The sequence below is a fragment of the Electrophorus electricus genome, chromosome 8 (genome assembly GCF_013358815.1).
Source record: "Electrophorus electricus isolate fEleEle1 chromosome 8, fEleEle1.pri, whole genome shotgun sequence".
Lineage (NCBI taxonomy): Eukaryota > Metazoa > Chordata > Actinopteri > Gymnotiformes > Gymnotidae > Electrophorus > Electrophorus electricus.
In genome coordinates this window covers 10,897,271-10,912,998 of record NC_049542.1, presented here as the reverse complement: position 1 = coordinate 10,912,998, position 15,728 = coordinate 10,897,271, and the positions used below count along the sequence as shown (strand labels likewise).

General features: G+C 40.7%; 1 protein-coding gene across 1 annotated transcript in view; it reads right to left on the bottom strand.

Moving 5' to 3' along the window:
- Nucleotides 1-1,479: 1,479 nt before the first annotated feature.
- The window catches only part of pvrl2l (PVR cell adhesion molecule related 2 like), an 87,321-nt gene continuing 73,072 nt past the window's right edge, over nt 1,480-15,728 (bottom strand). Inside the window, exons 7-10 of the mRNA XM_027016272.2 lie at nt 6,602-6,737; nt 6,316-6,373; nt 5,099-5,200; nt 1,480-2,371 (exon numbers count right to left, since the gene is read on the bottom strand). Coding sequence (XP_026872073.2) covers nt 2,156-2,371; nt 5,099-5,200; nt 6,316-6,373; nt 6,602-6,737 — 512 coding nt within the window. The 3' untranslated portion in view covers nt 1,480-2,155. The remainder of the gene's footprint in view (nt 2,372-5,098; nt 5,201-6,315; nt 6,374-6,601; nt 6,738-15,728) is intronic.

The following is a 15,728-nucleotide window of genomic DNA, read 5'->3' as shown; positions in this document are numbered from 1 at the left end:
TGACATGGCATGCAGACATCCATTCCATTTTTAGGACATGGAGATGAGGCTACAACCCAACAGGAACACAATGAAACAGAAAAAGATTAGATTGTCTGAACTATTGCATTGTGATCTTCTGTGTTATCTCTCCATATGGTTCCATGTCCATGAGAGCAAGAAATCAGGCAGAGGATACAACCAGTCAGCAACCAGTTTTAAGGATTGATACTACCTTCATTATTTGCAAACTATCTATCTATCTATCTATCTATCTATCTATCTATCTATCTATCTATCTATCTATCTATCTATAAAGGTGCTTTATATTTTATATGTGCATGCTGTCGCTCTTTACTAAAACAAAACTTTGTATCATTTGGCTCATTAAAGTTATCTTGTAGATCACTGTTGTTGGCTAATACAGGTCATGTATCTCAGTTGCCTGATGGTTTGCCCTGAATATAATTATAACTGTTGTCTTGATTGGTCCATAGGTTTGTCTGAAGTGGCTCTTAAAAACTGCTTATGTTAAATTATGGAGCACTGTACAAAATAGTTGTCTGATCACCTCTAACCATTGAAAGCACATTCTAACTTTTTGTATTGTATCCACATAGATGGTGGAGTATAGGACCAGTCAGAAAGGTCCAAATGTATCTGGTTATAAAGGCCAGTCTGTATTATGGGGAAAATGCATGTGAGTAGTCATGTAGGATGGGAATCCAGGCTATTCACTAGCAAGCTCTTTGGCACAAGTATGCAGTGAAGCTTTTAAACACTATACCTACTATGAGTACACAAGGAATACTGTACTACATGTATGGTACAGTCTTGAGGACAAGCTACTAATATGTAAAATGAACTTCTAAAGTAGAATTGCACCCAAATATTCAAGTTACTGCTCCTGTGCTAAAGGGAAAGATTTGGTCTCTTTGTATTGTATTCTATGTATAACCAATAACTTTAAATTTCAAGACTCCAAATATGAAGACATTCTGACAGTATCTCCAAAGAGGTGGTTCTGTAATATACAGTGCAACCAAACCATCAATTACTAATCACAGCTTCTAAATTTTCTAATAATATGTCAGGATAAGGAGACAAAATGGTCCAGTCAGTTGTCACCATTAACAAACTTCCTTCACCCATTTGCTTCATATTAAATAGTTGTGCTTAATGGGGCCTGAGAGATGATGGCTGAAATGTGGCATAAAAACAAGAAACATATGCAATATGCACTCACTGTGTTCAGAACAACCACAATCATGCCATGCAGATTACACAGCTCCTCACAATTTACATTTATATACGACCAAAATAATAGATGTTAAAATAAAAGGTCAAAAATGTACAATTTCATTTTACACTCCACCATTTCCTTTTCTTTCTTTTTTTTTTGAGCAGACATTTCACTTACAATGAATGTTACTGAATAATAATATTTACAGATTATCTTTTGGTACTTTTCAAATTTAATTTAACAAAGTAAAACTCAAATGAAAAAAAGAAGTTAGTCACTTGGTAAATCAAAAAGTTTAAATAAAATCTATAAAAATACTTTTTTTTCCCATATGTGAAATACATTGCATATACTACAAGACAAGTTCCCTAAAATCAATGATATTTTGAAACACAGGCAAAGGCATATAACACCAACAAGCAAAGGTGCATTGAATTAAATGTTTGAAAACAAGTACATACAGATGCAACATTTTAAATTAAAGCAATTAATTTTCATTGAAATTTATTGTTTTACTAAAGTGAAACTGGCTAACAAACTTCATTAATTTACTTTCATTAAAACAAAGTTCTACTTTAAAGCAAACAACAGAAATTGACATATTTTTCCCAACAAACAGCATGTTCAATCTTGATCAAGTCACTGCTTAAAGTTTTTCACTGAAACAGTGTCAGCCCCCATATCAAATCAAAATATGATTTTAATACAGATCAACTGGTGACCAAAACATAAGATAATATAGAGTGACCGTCTGCAAAAGTGGGAAAACCGGTAATACGACATCAAGCATGTAAGATAAGATTCCTTAAATCACACATATAAGCTGAGGTGGTGTCTGTGGGTGCCTGGGCTGTGGCAGGCTTCCTCACTGTTGGTTCGAGCTGATGCTGGGGGAAGGCTGGCAGTAGCGTCTGCAGGCGTGGCCTTCTGTGTCTAGACCAACATCGGCGCAGACACGAAACTTTCCCCGCGGCTGACCCCAGCAGCTGGGGGCCCGTGGTTGGCTTCCAGGCCATCGTGGCTGGTGGGCTCGTATGGCGGAAGTGTATCGCTGATGCTTTCATCCGTCCCAGGAGGGTGTCCCGGGCCCTGCCAAGTAGATGGGGTGCCACCATTCGCGGGACTGCTGGGGTTTTCATCGTCAAGATCCTGAAATGAAACAAAAGTAAGAAGCCCTCTCCTGGCACAGGCAGTATTAACACAGACACAGGTAGTATTACTGAAGCTAGACAGTATTAACACATGCATATGACATGTATAGGTTCAGGGTGCTTTCAGCCAAATGCTTTGGAGGGGGAAAAAAACAAAAAAACTTTTTTATATTTATCTTCTTCTCTCAAGGTTAATGAGAAAACTTTGTATATAAGTTATTATATAAGTGAGTTCCTCCCCATTGCTAGGCATAAACAAGAGATCCAAGGGGCTTCATGTTTAACATTTATCATTAGCTGTTAGCTGTGGCTATACCAACTGCAAAGTACAAAATGGAGTTGTTCATTATAGCCACAAATATTTTGGTACTCTATGTGGCAGATTAGCTTGCATGCTAGCATGGCTCTAAGATCTGATATATACCTCAGCCACAAGACAAAACACCACTCAAATTCAAATCAAAGATTCCTCAAATATTTTAGCATGTTTCAGATGTTATATTGTTGACACTTGAACTGAATATGCTGGGCAATGGATGGTGGTCTGGTGAAACTAAGTTGTCCTTTTTAAAATAAACCATTACATGGTCATATATACCTACAGTCATTTTCTCAGTCTATAATTCTTCATCTTTAAACTGTTAAATAAACTCATTTGTTTTGCATTCAGCTCTTCATGGCAGCATCTGTAAGACTTATATAGACAGAGGGAATGAAACCTTTCAATCTTAGCGGCACCTCCAGAGTCATTTAAAGGACTGCAGGTGTGTGTGTGGCCACCTTACACACACTCCCTATAGTAGTAATTAGCTTTACAGTTATCATAGCTGATGAAATAACCAGCACACCATATTAATCCTCATAAAGAGCCTTTGGCAGTGTAATGCAGTGTGTCACACACTGCTCTGCGTCATATGCCATTACCTTCAGCGGGAGCATGTAGCTAAGCGGCTCACCACGACACGGACCATTTAATGTCTTTTGTGAAGTATGTAAAATGGTTAATTGTAATATCATTATATGGAAATTGTTTGGACAAATAAATTGTAAATTATTTTAGGTAGTGGTAGTATGTGTTGTGTTTGTATGTGTGTCTCTGGCTAAGGGTGGGTATGTGTGATAGAGAGAGATATTTGGCAATAAATAATGAATAAAACTAAAATTAAAACCCCCACAACACTCCAATTTTAAAGGAGAAGTTAGTCATGATGATACTTTTTTTTTGCTTAGAGGTGAAAGTTAGCATCAACGAGCATTATGTTAATCTCCTGTTTTAGAAAAAGAACCTGCTTTGCACCTACACTTACAGGCCACTATATTTGATATATCTTATATATAGCTGAATACTGTAGGCCTTTCTTAGTACACACAGTCGGTCAGCCACTCTCTGTCTCAGTCAACATTGTTTTCTAACTACAGGATCACTACTGATCAGATCACTACTGTCGGGACAGAGCATTCTCAGCACTACATTAACACCGACATCATACTACCATGGTTGTGGGTGTTCAGTTGGTATGAGTTTTGTGTCAATGTCACTGCTGGGTTGAAAATGGGTCTACCACCCAAAAAATGTAGCAGAACACCTACATACACATGCCATAAGCTCACACTGTATGTCTATAAGGTGTTTCTGTTAAAGTGATATTTCAAATAAAATACAGATGAAGGTATACTGAAATATATTAACTAAAAGCTTTGGTGCATTATTAGTCATGTTAGTAAATACAGATTTAATTTGTCACACAGTTCCCTGCCAGTCACATCTCCCTACCCTCTGGTTCTCAACAATCTAGATTTGCCTAGAATGGTCTAGAATCATTGATTTTCTCTGTGGTCTTGCATCCATCACAAGCTTAAAAATGTATTTTAAGCCCAGTAAAAAAACAAAATAAAATAAAAAGGCCTACACACAGTCATTTCAGAGACTGTGGGTGCACTAGGCACACTCTTCTTCTAGGCTTGTGAACTTGAAAAAGTCCCGTCTCGTGACTACCAGGTTCATTATCTTTGATGGATGCGAGCTGAGCCTGTTTCATTAGGATGGTAAGAGGAAACAGTTCAAGTCTCTGGGAGTGCATCTGCACATTTGTTGCTCTTGCCTTTGTCTCCATTTGGTCTCATCATAAGAAAATGAGGAGCACGTCTGCTCTCAAAAAATATGGTTCTGACGTGATGCGCATACCCTTGGCTGCCTGCGCCGAGTTAAAACGGAGACAATGTGAGACTGAAACACTATCTTTCAAAATGCTGTATTCTAATTAACAGCAACAATAACAAATAAACATGATGTCAGCTTGGTATGTTGGGAGTATTTTGCTAACTGCCAGTAAGAAATGGCAACAGCCAGGTAAGCTGAAAACAGTGTAATTCAGGTCCAAGTGTGGCTTTATGAGCTGTTCAAAAATCACAATTCAATTTCAAGCCCTAAAGCTGAAACCTACAGGAGGGTGTCAGCCAAAGAAAGGCTTGACAACCTCCATTCGCACTGATTTCACACTGCCATTCAGGTGACAGCATTGTTTCTAATGCCAAAAGCTCGTAATGCCTGAAAGACATAACATATTCATGATTCCATAACATATATGCTTGATTCCACTCTTGGTCTTTGGACAGCAGCTGCCTGTGCAGTAGAACAGGGATGTGTGCCCTACGCAAAGACCAATGTAAAATTTGTGCATCATGCGCAAATGAAGAATTATGAGGTGTGAGATTGTGCTTTTACAGTTATAGGTTCAGCAGCAGTAGTGTCATAGTAGTTGGGCTCATAGCAGCTGAGGGGCGCAGTTTCAGTGACCATCGTGGTCTGGTCCTTTGGTTTATGGAGCTGGGGGGAGAGGGAGGGAGGGAGAGAGAGAGAGAGAGAGAGATAGAGAGAGAGAAAGATAGAGAAATAGAGAGATTATGCACAAATAGACAAAAGGCACGTGCTCCCATACACACATGCACATACGCACATTCATGTGTGTACACAGACTTTCTATTTATGAATTAAATTTTTTATTAACCATTAATACAGTATATTACTGTAGCTCGATAATACAGAGAATCTACTTAAACCTCTCCTTTTCATGAGCTTTCTCTACACAGGCAGTAACCATACCGTTACTCTCAGTAACTACAGGGAAATCTGGGCGATATTTTTGTTTTTCATATAAAATCTGCATTTTTTAGAAAAACATTTTTTCTTGTAGGGAAAAAATTTCATACTTTTTTATACTGTTATCCTAGCATCACAGGGACACCTGGCCCCTACAAACAGATTTCTATACACACACACACGCACACACTAAAAGTATGGACACATGCAATTAGACCATAGCCTTTCCATCAAAATGTGCAATCAATACACATTATCCAACGTTAACCCCATGCGTAGCCTGTACATTACAAATGCTGCCCTTCTCATGCCCCTGACTTCTAGGAAACTACATATCTTGGACAGAGGACAAACCTGCAGGACAGTCTGGGAAGATGAAAGCTATTTTAAATGCAAGTCAGTCTTTTGCTGGTAGCAAATTAAATAATCACAGACTCAGTGATTAGCATGTGTAGTGCATGCAAGCAATCAGGCCCATTCAGCTTTACAGTAAACCGTACCGAATCCGCAGCTCGTTGCCATGAAGGCTGGGACAATCAGAACCGTAAATCAGAAAGCTCAGCCAATCATGTTCCTTCCCTAACATGCTTTGCTATACCATGCACAGACATCCATACATTTAGAAATGCAGCTGTACTATAAAAATAACCAATACTATTTGTAAAATACATTATACAAGTATCTTAAATCACATGTCAAATACACCAAATTGTCAATAAGAAAATGTAGTATAGGATGTGATCTTAAGAATGCATATTGTCAGGCACATGAACTTGAATAATAGAATGGCATGAAAATGATGTGTGTTTCAAACATGAATGACAGGAGAATCATCCACTCACCATCTCAGTAGAGCAGCCTGCCTTCATAGGGGGAGGTGGCTTGTACTTGGGCGGCCCACTGCTTGCGTAAAACATAGAGCGGTTAGCTGTAATTATGTTTCTTTGGCATACTGTGGAGGTGTAAATTAGAATGCATGGAAAAGGGATAAGATGAAAATAGAATCAAGCTTCTAGATGAGTGCCAGAGCGAGATTTTACAGAAATAGAACACGACCAAAAATTGATGCTTAGGTATATAGGTTGCATGCATATACTTGTTTGTTGGTGCATGTGTGTTTACACTCACTCTCCATTTTCAACACTCTGTAGGCGTTTACGGTACATGGCTACTGCGGCTCCAATCAGACACAAAATGACAACAGCGATGATCCCACCAATGACGGCCCCTGTCACTGAGCCCACAGGTTCCGTGCGCTTCTCAACTGAAAAGATTATAAAAGAGAAAGCTGAGATTGTAATATTACAATTATTTAAAATAAATGAATGTATATGCATGATGTGATAAAACAGTTCCCATCAGGTGCATGTGTCTGAGAGCAGCCACAGAAGAAGAGAACAGGAGTCTCTAGAATGCAAAAAAATATGACAAAACTAAAAATACACCCAACGGCAGCCAGCTGGTGCATATGCATGCGTGTGTGTGTGTGTGTGTGTGTGTGTGTGTGTGTGTGTGTGTGTGTGTGTGTGTTTGTTTGTGTTGGTGTGTACACAACATAATCCTTTGGTGACAATTCTTTGGTCACTAATCTGGCTGCTGGACAGCATCTATTTGGTACAGCACACTAAGAGAAAGAAATTTCCCAGCCACTTTTTGTGAGATATGGGATTCACAGGCAATGCATGCACACACTTGCTGTTGGGGTGGGTCCACTAAAATTAGACTACATTCGTAGGCACTGATTAGACAGAGGGAGAGAGAGAGAGAGAGACAGAGAGAGAGAGAGAGAGAAGGAGAGAGAGAGAGAGAGAGAGAGGGAGAGCCAGAAAGAGGTAAATTGAGAATGTTTTTGTAGAGCTGATATTGAAACATTATCATGCAAATAAAACTTTGACAGGGAAAACAGACTAAAACACTTTAGAGAGAAGAGATAGACAATACTTAGAGAAACAGATCTAAGTTACATATAAGTAATATCAGCACTGTCCATAGAAGGAGCTGTGAAAGTATCTATAAGCTTCAGGTGGTGTTCTGGTTTTGAATTAAATGTCACACCACACCTACCACACACACACAATCTGTATGTCAAGTCAAGACAAGAGCCACTTGCCAAAACTTAGATTAAAATAGCGGTGTCTTTCTTGAATGCTCTTATACACATGCATGCACACACAAACACACATACAGACACACACAAGCAATCCCTGTACCTGCAAGGGGTCTCAACCTCAACCTAGTAAATACTTGCCTGCAAACAATAATACATTGCTGTTGAGGGAGAAGGCAGGGATGTGGCAGGGAAAACATGACTGGATTACAGCCAAGCCTGTTGCTTTGGGTCTGTTTGGATGGATTTTTATCTTTATCTGGTTGATGAACCCTGCTTCCCCACACACCCACACACATCTTACCCTCCCGATTAAAACATGAACACGCACATTGACATGCACATACAAGGAGGGTTCATGCACATGCATGCACATACAAGGAAGAGAGAGATAGAGAGATAGAGAGAGAGAGAGAGAGAGAGAGAAAGAGAGAGAGAGACAGCAAATGGCAGAAATGCAGATTGAGAGAGAGAGAGAGAGACAGACAGAGAGAAATGCCTTTTTTACTGCTGAACAAGCTTAAACACAAAATTGAAATCACAAATTCCATTCCAAACACACCATAGCTGTGACAAGCCCTCATTATACAATCTAGAGAGGTCCATACTTTCCCCTCTGAGCCTGATTGTAACTCACACCTAACAGTCCCACACCCTAAATCCAATCCTTCTAGGAAGATCTGCCCATTTCACAACCGGCAAACCCCACGCTCTCCTTCACAGCAACATTAGCGCAGTTGGTTTGGAGGCTGCCTGATACGCTCAGACCACAGCGGTGCACGGTGGAATGTGCCCAGCATTTTTGCGCCCTCTAGATTAACTGCTGCGAAAGCTGAGCAATGGGGAAAAGTGCTCATCATAAATATATGATGGGCATGGATTATGTTCTTCTGAAACATTTATTAACGTGAGAGGAGGTGAGAAGGGAGAGAGGAGTGTATTGGCGGAGGAGGGGGTCACAAAAAGGGAGTAGTAGCTTGGAGTAGTGTAGAACAAGAGGAGAACAGAAAAGTTTGGAGGAGCCTGGGGTATGAACAGAAAAATCTTAGTAGTACAGAAAGAGGTAACAGAGTTCCCTCTATTTTAATTGAGTTGCATTTTAAGTTTTGTTTTATTCACACAACTGCCAGTAAAGTAACAGTCTCTTTTACTAACACTCTGATTCTTCTGTTGTTTCTTAGAAAAAGCACTTCTGCCCTTTGGATTCCTTCTTCATGGAGTAGAAAGATTTCTTCTGCAGACTCTGAACACGGAACATTCTGAAAAAGGCCTTTTTGTAATGGTAATAATCATTGAAAATCACTGCCTAATTCTAATTTGTAAAATCCTCAGTAAGAACTGCTATTGAATTTTGGAATTTGAATTTTTTGTTGTTTTTTGCATGCCTCTCTCTCCTCTCTCTCTCTCTCTCTCTCTCTCTCTTTCACACACACACACACACACACACACACACACAAGATGGGTGGGTGCTTTAGAGTGTGATGGAGAGTCTTTTTTGCAATAATAATAATTATCAGCACCTTGACTTCTGAATCATCACATTATCATTCTTTTATTCTTTCACCATTCCAAAACCACACTTAGCCAGCTAACTTTTAAAGAGGGAGAGACCATAAAGAGTGTGAGAGAAGAAGGGTAGGAGAGAGAAAGAGGGTGAGATAGAGAGATAGAGAGTGAGAGGGCAAAAAGCAAGAGGGAGAGAGAGAGAGAGAGAGAGCACGAGGTTGCAGGCTAGTAAACAGACTTTGAAAGCTTTAGAAAGACCATGATAATTGAGTTGTGCAGTCTGAAATCTGCCCGCACACAAGAAAATGGCCTCACTCTGCCTCCTGTTGTATGGTCATATTATATATTTAGAATTTCCCCACTTGCCCTCATCTGGGTTTCTTTTTTTTCTTTAAGCTTAGGTACGCTACCAGAGGCCTGGGAGCTTAAGGGTAGAATCATGGTTGTTTGCAGGACTGCACTTTTATGGATGGAGATCTCAGATGTTCTTTCTGGGATCTGGGATCTGCTGGAACCATTTTCCAAGTTACAATAGTGACCTCCTTCAACCAGTAGTTAGCTTCTTCAGCCAGTAGGTGTGAACCATGTCAGAGCCTGGAGCTGTCCAGCTCTTCATACTAGAGACCCTTTCTTGGACATCAGGTAGTGTGATTTTGGATCCTGTTCAGGGAGGTTACTGTGGTCTGCTCTCAGAATATGATGGCTAGATAGCTGAGTTGCACTCCAGACATTGGTTAGACGAGGTTGGGGATTTGAATCCCGACCAGGGCATCTCCAGTGTGGCCCCTTAGGTAAGGCCCTTAACATTATCCACCTACCTTACTAACAATAAGAGTTCAGAACCAGATGCTGGGGGACCAGGGCAATTTGATGAAAATTTATATATATATATATTCCTCACACGCCTTCTCACCTCTTTTGTTTATCACCCACTATTATGTCCAGTTGGTTAGCCATTACCTTTTTGTCTGTCTGTATCTGGAAGTCCCACAGGATCTTAGTACAGTCATTTTCCACCACCTTTGACCTTGAAACTTCTAGCTCATACTTGGTACAAATGTTTTTGTATACTATACCAGCCATTTGGTTGTGGCATTCCATGTATGCTCTGACTGCTAGCATATTGTATTCAGCTGTGCTAGAAAATCTCAAGGGCATCTTTGCACAGCCTGCATCTGGGGTCCTGCCTGGTGTGGTAGATCCCAGCCTCTATTGATCTTGTATTCAGAAATTGTTCCAGTGCTGCCATTATTAGGACATGCTGTCCAAGCCAGTCTTTTCCAGCCATTGGTAGGATTTTTTCATATTAGTCATTTCCACTGTTTGCTAGTGGTACATACCATGCACAGAATAATCTTCCCATAATGTTTCCTTCTGCTCCTCTTTCCCATCATCCTCAAGCTTCTGCTGTTTGATGTACTCACTATGCACTTAACACTTGGGGTCATCATTATGATATACAGTCAGCTTCTTCAGGCAGTAGGCATGGACCATGTCAGGGCCTGGAGCTGCCTAACTCTTCATAATTGAGAACCTATCTTGAGCATCTGCTAGTGTGATGATTAGCAAGATGTAGTTTATAGGGAGGTTGCTGTGGTCTGCTCTCAGGTTTATTAACCACTGAACATTTGTGTGGTGTGATGACTCCTTAAATGCGTTTTCAGTTTTGGTAGGTCCCATCCTTATGCTATTATCCCACCATTGCAAATGCACTTGGGATGGCTCATGGGAGAACATCCTGTTTAGTCTCCTGGTTTCTATGTCTCGTGTGCATCTATTCAGGTGGGTAGCCAGAGCTGGTAATCTTTCCTTGGCAGACTCAAAGGAGTCAGGTATGGACAGCTTGTTATACCTCTCAGTCAGGTACCTTCATTTCATCTTTCTACAGATCTGATAGCTGGCTGACTTCACTCCCTGTTGCCCTTAGTTTGGCCTCCAACCTCCTTCTCCATGGAGGATACTGCTCCTTGATAATATTTACCTTGTAGTCAAGCATCTCAAGTATTACTTTTGCTGTGGCATATATCAGCTGGTTGGTCTCAGTGATGGTCAAAGTAGTGATCGTCTGTAGTGCTGCATTCACATCTACTAGCAGCCTATCAGGTACTTAATTTGGTCTTGCTAGTCTGTCAATCTTAGCAATGATCTTCAGTTGAAGGTCAACAGCTCTATATTTTACCCTCTTACAGATTGTTTCTTTATATAACCCACTAAGCACTTTACTTGACCCTTTTATCAATATGCAGTTTGCATACTTTCTGACTGATCTCTGGTGACTGGTAATGGTATTTCTTTGCCACACAGGTATGCATCTTGTCCCACTTACCTCTCACTTACCATCACTTAGATAATGTCAAATGGTGCCTTTTTTGTGCATGTCACTAAAACCTCTAATCAAGCCCATCCCCCTCATTAAAAAAAAATCATCATGCACAAAGCAGGCCATCCATAGAGAGGAGATGGCCATGAACCGAATCATGCACTCTGATCTTTGCACTGAATTATACACTGTAATGCGCAACAAGAGAGAATCTCTCTTTGTCTGCATGTCTGTAGGATAGACATGCAGGTGAATAATGAAGGCAATTTTCCCTTCTTGGCTTCAGAGATACAACGGGTCTGCGCCACTCACCAGGCCACAAAGCAATACCAGATTTGATCTAACTGTCACCCCAGTTAACAGATTAAAAGTTCTTCAACACACTTGTGCAGTTTTTTTTATTTCTGGCAAAGGGGTTTGTAATTGCTTAGAGTGTTCATGTATGCAACACCTCAGGGCTCAGCTGGGTAAGAGGTGTGTGTGTGTGTGTGTGTGTGTGTGTGTGTGTGTGTGTGTGTGTGTGTGTGTCAGTGTGTGCACACCTGTGCGTTACCAGGTCAACCTCAGCTGTGGGAATTTGTAGATGGAGTCCCACCTCCTTTATGCAGAGGGTTGCCTAGAAACAGCATGCATAAGTAATGTATTTTAGACAGGTGTGTGTGTGTGTGTGTATGTGTGTGTGTGCGTGTGTGTGTGTGTGTGTGTGTGTGTCTCATAGGGTGATCTGAAGTGCTAGCACACCTGGGTGGCTCGAGGCAAAACACACCCCACCAACCCAACACACAATAATTTCATATCTAAAACAAATGGCAAACATCAAGTGCATGGCTTGTAAGATGGAGTCATCTTCTCAGATGTGTTATGATTGGAGTTGTGTGGTGTTCCTATAGCCACGCTCCTACTGTTTTCACTGGTGTCACCAAGTCAATATCCAGCTTCAACTTAAACCCTAATGCTTTTTGCATGAAAAGAAAAAATCCATCATAACAGTGATAAAATACATTGACATAGTGGTTTACAGAATACTGACTTGTGTATTAATACAGACATTCCTCTGTGAATACTAAGGAACTTTTCACTGATAAATGGATTTTTATAATTAAAATCCACAATTACCTAAGTGATTTGTAAAATAAGATGACAACAAATCTTACAGGAAACTGGTATAAAGATGGAATATAATGTAACTATTTTATCGTTATTCTTATACAGATTTCAGTCGAACAGTTTCAATTAAACAAATACCAGAAATGCTGTGAAACCATTCTTTAGTTTCTTATGAAAGAGAAAAAAATGGATGAAGACATAATGAATAAGCACACCTGTTTGAACAACGCAGATTATTTGGTCAAAATGACAGCTGAACTTGAAAGGAAGAGCCTAGTTGTGCTGTGACGTGAGCAAGCAGGGTTGTGCCTGGCTGGTTACCATGAGGTGGTTGCTACGCTATCAAAAATCAAATGCTCTTAGACAATCATCCAAAAGAAAATGTAATTTGTTTTGCTAGCTTAGCTAAGAATATTACTGCTCTCTGTAGTCTCGTTTGAAGATAAACAGACTACTCCTTTGCTGATTCTCAGTGGGTGTAAACACAGAACAAGCAGAACAAACATTTAAAGCTTCAAAACCCTTGACCTTATATTTTACCAAATGTCTAGATGTTCTACTGCCAAAGCCAGGTTTTTTAAATCATGTTTTGCTTACTATAATTGGCATTCTGAGTAAAAAGCTGTAGAAGAGTGTTAAGTATCTTGCCATAAAGTTTTGTGCTATACGTGATTATAAATAAATGGAAGCTTTGATAAGACCTGTGTTGAAAAACAGCAAAATATATTTAATTAAAATCATTTCAGGTTAATTCAGGTCAAAGGCTGCGAAGATTTACTTCAATATTACTATTAGAGGATTGATGAGGTTGAATTAGCTACTCAATCAATGCACAGACACAGTGAATGAATCACCACACCCCTATTACTCAGCACTACTGTCTGGGTCATTACCAACAAACGGCCCAGTAGCTAATTACATCCTGACCAAGAAACCATTACAAATAACTGCCCAATAAAGTTGGGAAGGTCTTTACAGGACCTTTCCCCCTTTTGACTTTTATCTCTAAGGATTTATATTCAACCCTAAACAAATATAGCAAAGTGCACCCCTACATACTATTCAAAGTCATTTACCAACCAATGCAGGTATCAACGAAGTGTAGAAAGCTTTTTATTTAAAATAAATAAATAAAAAATTAAATAAAACCATCCCTATAAGTTAATAGTACCAGAACTGTGTGTGTGTGTGTGTGTGTGTGTGTGTGTGTGTGTGTGTCTGTGTCTAGGTTTGCATCATTGGGAGTCTAAGCTAATATCCTCTGATCCTTCTGTAGGACTAGCACATATTAGAGGTGTGGGGATTACGTGTGATGACAGTGACATTTTCTGTGTGCGCCCGTGTTTGTGTCAGGCTAGACCCTGTGTACATATGCACCTCCTTCTCTCCTGCTATCCTCTCTTTTTTTCCTTCTATCCTCTCTTGCTTCCTCACTATTTACTTTTTCCTCTGTAGGGGACCAGTTTGCTCTCTGTCTGTTTGAGCTTTACCCTCACATTCCGTGTATTATACACACGTGCATTTGTCATATGTCACAGGGTACAGACACTCTTCCACAGAACTATCACTGTGTCTGTTTGGGCACAGCAGGGTCTCCCTCTTGGCCCCCTCTCTCTCACTCTCTCTCTCGCTCACCCCCGCCCCCACCTCCCATACACAATAATGAAACATCTGACACCTTATCCTCTAAGCATTTTCAATGTTTAACCTGCATCCACTCTTTCCTATAAACCCCTCCTATCATCTCATCCTCTCCACCACTGTCACCACTTTTCTCTATCTCTCTCTCCTCTGTTCCCTAACCTCTCCACAGTGCTGTTTTTCTGCCCCTCCTCCCTACTAAACTTCTTTACGCCCCACCATCCCACCCCCAGCTGCCACCTTATTTGGTCTCTCTTCTGCCATGATCCGTTCACATTCACCTTGATCCATGCCAATCACCCATTGCAATAGCTAATCCTGCTGCTGCATTCTCCAGACCCCTGCTTTGGGGAGAAGCAAATATATGTGGGAGCAAAATCGACTTAATGGACTTAGGCATGCTGTGTTTTTGCTATCCTTTCCTCTTCCCTTCTCTCAACTATTCTGTTTTCAGGACCTTTAACAGTGAATGAGGCATTGTTTTGCAGTGCTGGAAGAATAGGAAAAGAAAATGGCCATATCTCTCTCTCTTTCTACCTTTCACTAGGTACAACTCCTGTCATCTACTCCACTCGGCATTCAGATCACACATCCAAGCCTGTTTACGAATCTATTTGTTGGTCATTCTAGCTCCCTTTCCTGCTCTCTCTGGGTCACCAGGAGGCTGCTTGGGTCACCAGGAGGCTGTAAGTTACTCCAGACATTCCAACCCTTCTTTCCCTCTCTTTACACAGTGAAGCCCGAGGACGTGAGACAGAAACATAGACAGAGAGTGAGAGTCAGAGTGAAAGTGAAAGCAAGAGTGAGAGAAAGTGTAAGAGTGAGAAAAAGACAGAGAGAGAGAGAGAGAGAGAGAGAGAGAGAGAGAGAGAGAGAGAGAGAGAGAGAGAGAGAGAGAGAGAGAGAGAGAGAGAAGGGCCCTGTCGAGAGCCTTGAACACACTTAACCTCCATTCCAACCCTGGGCATCTGTGGCTGCAGAGCCATGTGCATTTAGAAAGACCAGTGTCAGAGGCACAGGATCTCACTACACCCACAAGTACAAGCACCCACAAATACTTGCTTATTGCACTGGGAACTCAGAACTCTCTGCTGAGAAGGAGGGAACGAGGAACGAAAAAATATAAAACAAATACAATAAGAGAGGAAAAATAGAGACAGACTGAAATAATAGAGACATAAACAGGGTGAGTTTCCTCTCTCTGCAAATTTCCATCTGCTAACACTGACAGTGAGACACGATCAAAGTGTTCACAGATGCAACTCGACTGACTCCAGGCTTGTTTTTGTTTCCTGTGCACTTGTTAATGGGAGAGGGGAGAGAAGACTGCATTAACATTCATTTCATTCAGCCCATACTCCTGTTTCCACCTTACACAAACAGAAAAGACCAAAGAGCACGTGCTGAAAAGTGCCTGCACAGGGAATTCCAAAGCGACGGCCACAGAGGCTGGCTGACAACGTGCAATGCTTTCTACAGAAAAGAGAAATACACAAAGAGGGAGTGAAAGTGACAGTACGGTGGAAGAGATGAGGTGGCCTTGCTCCTTCTGAGAGGAATAAGTAAAAATGTTT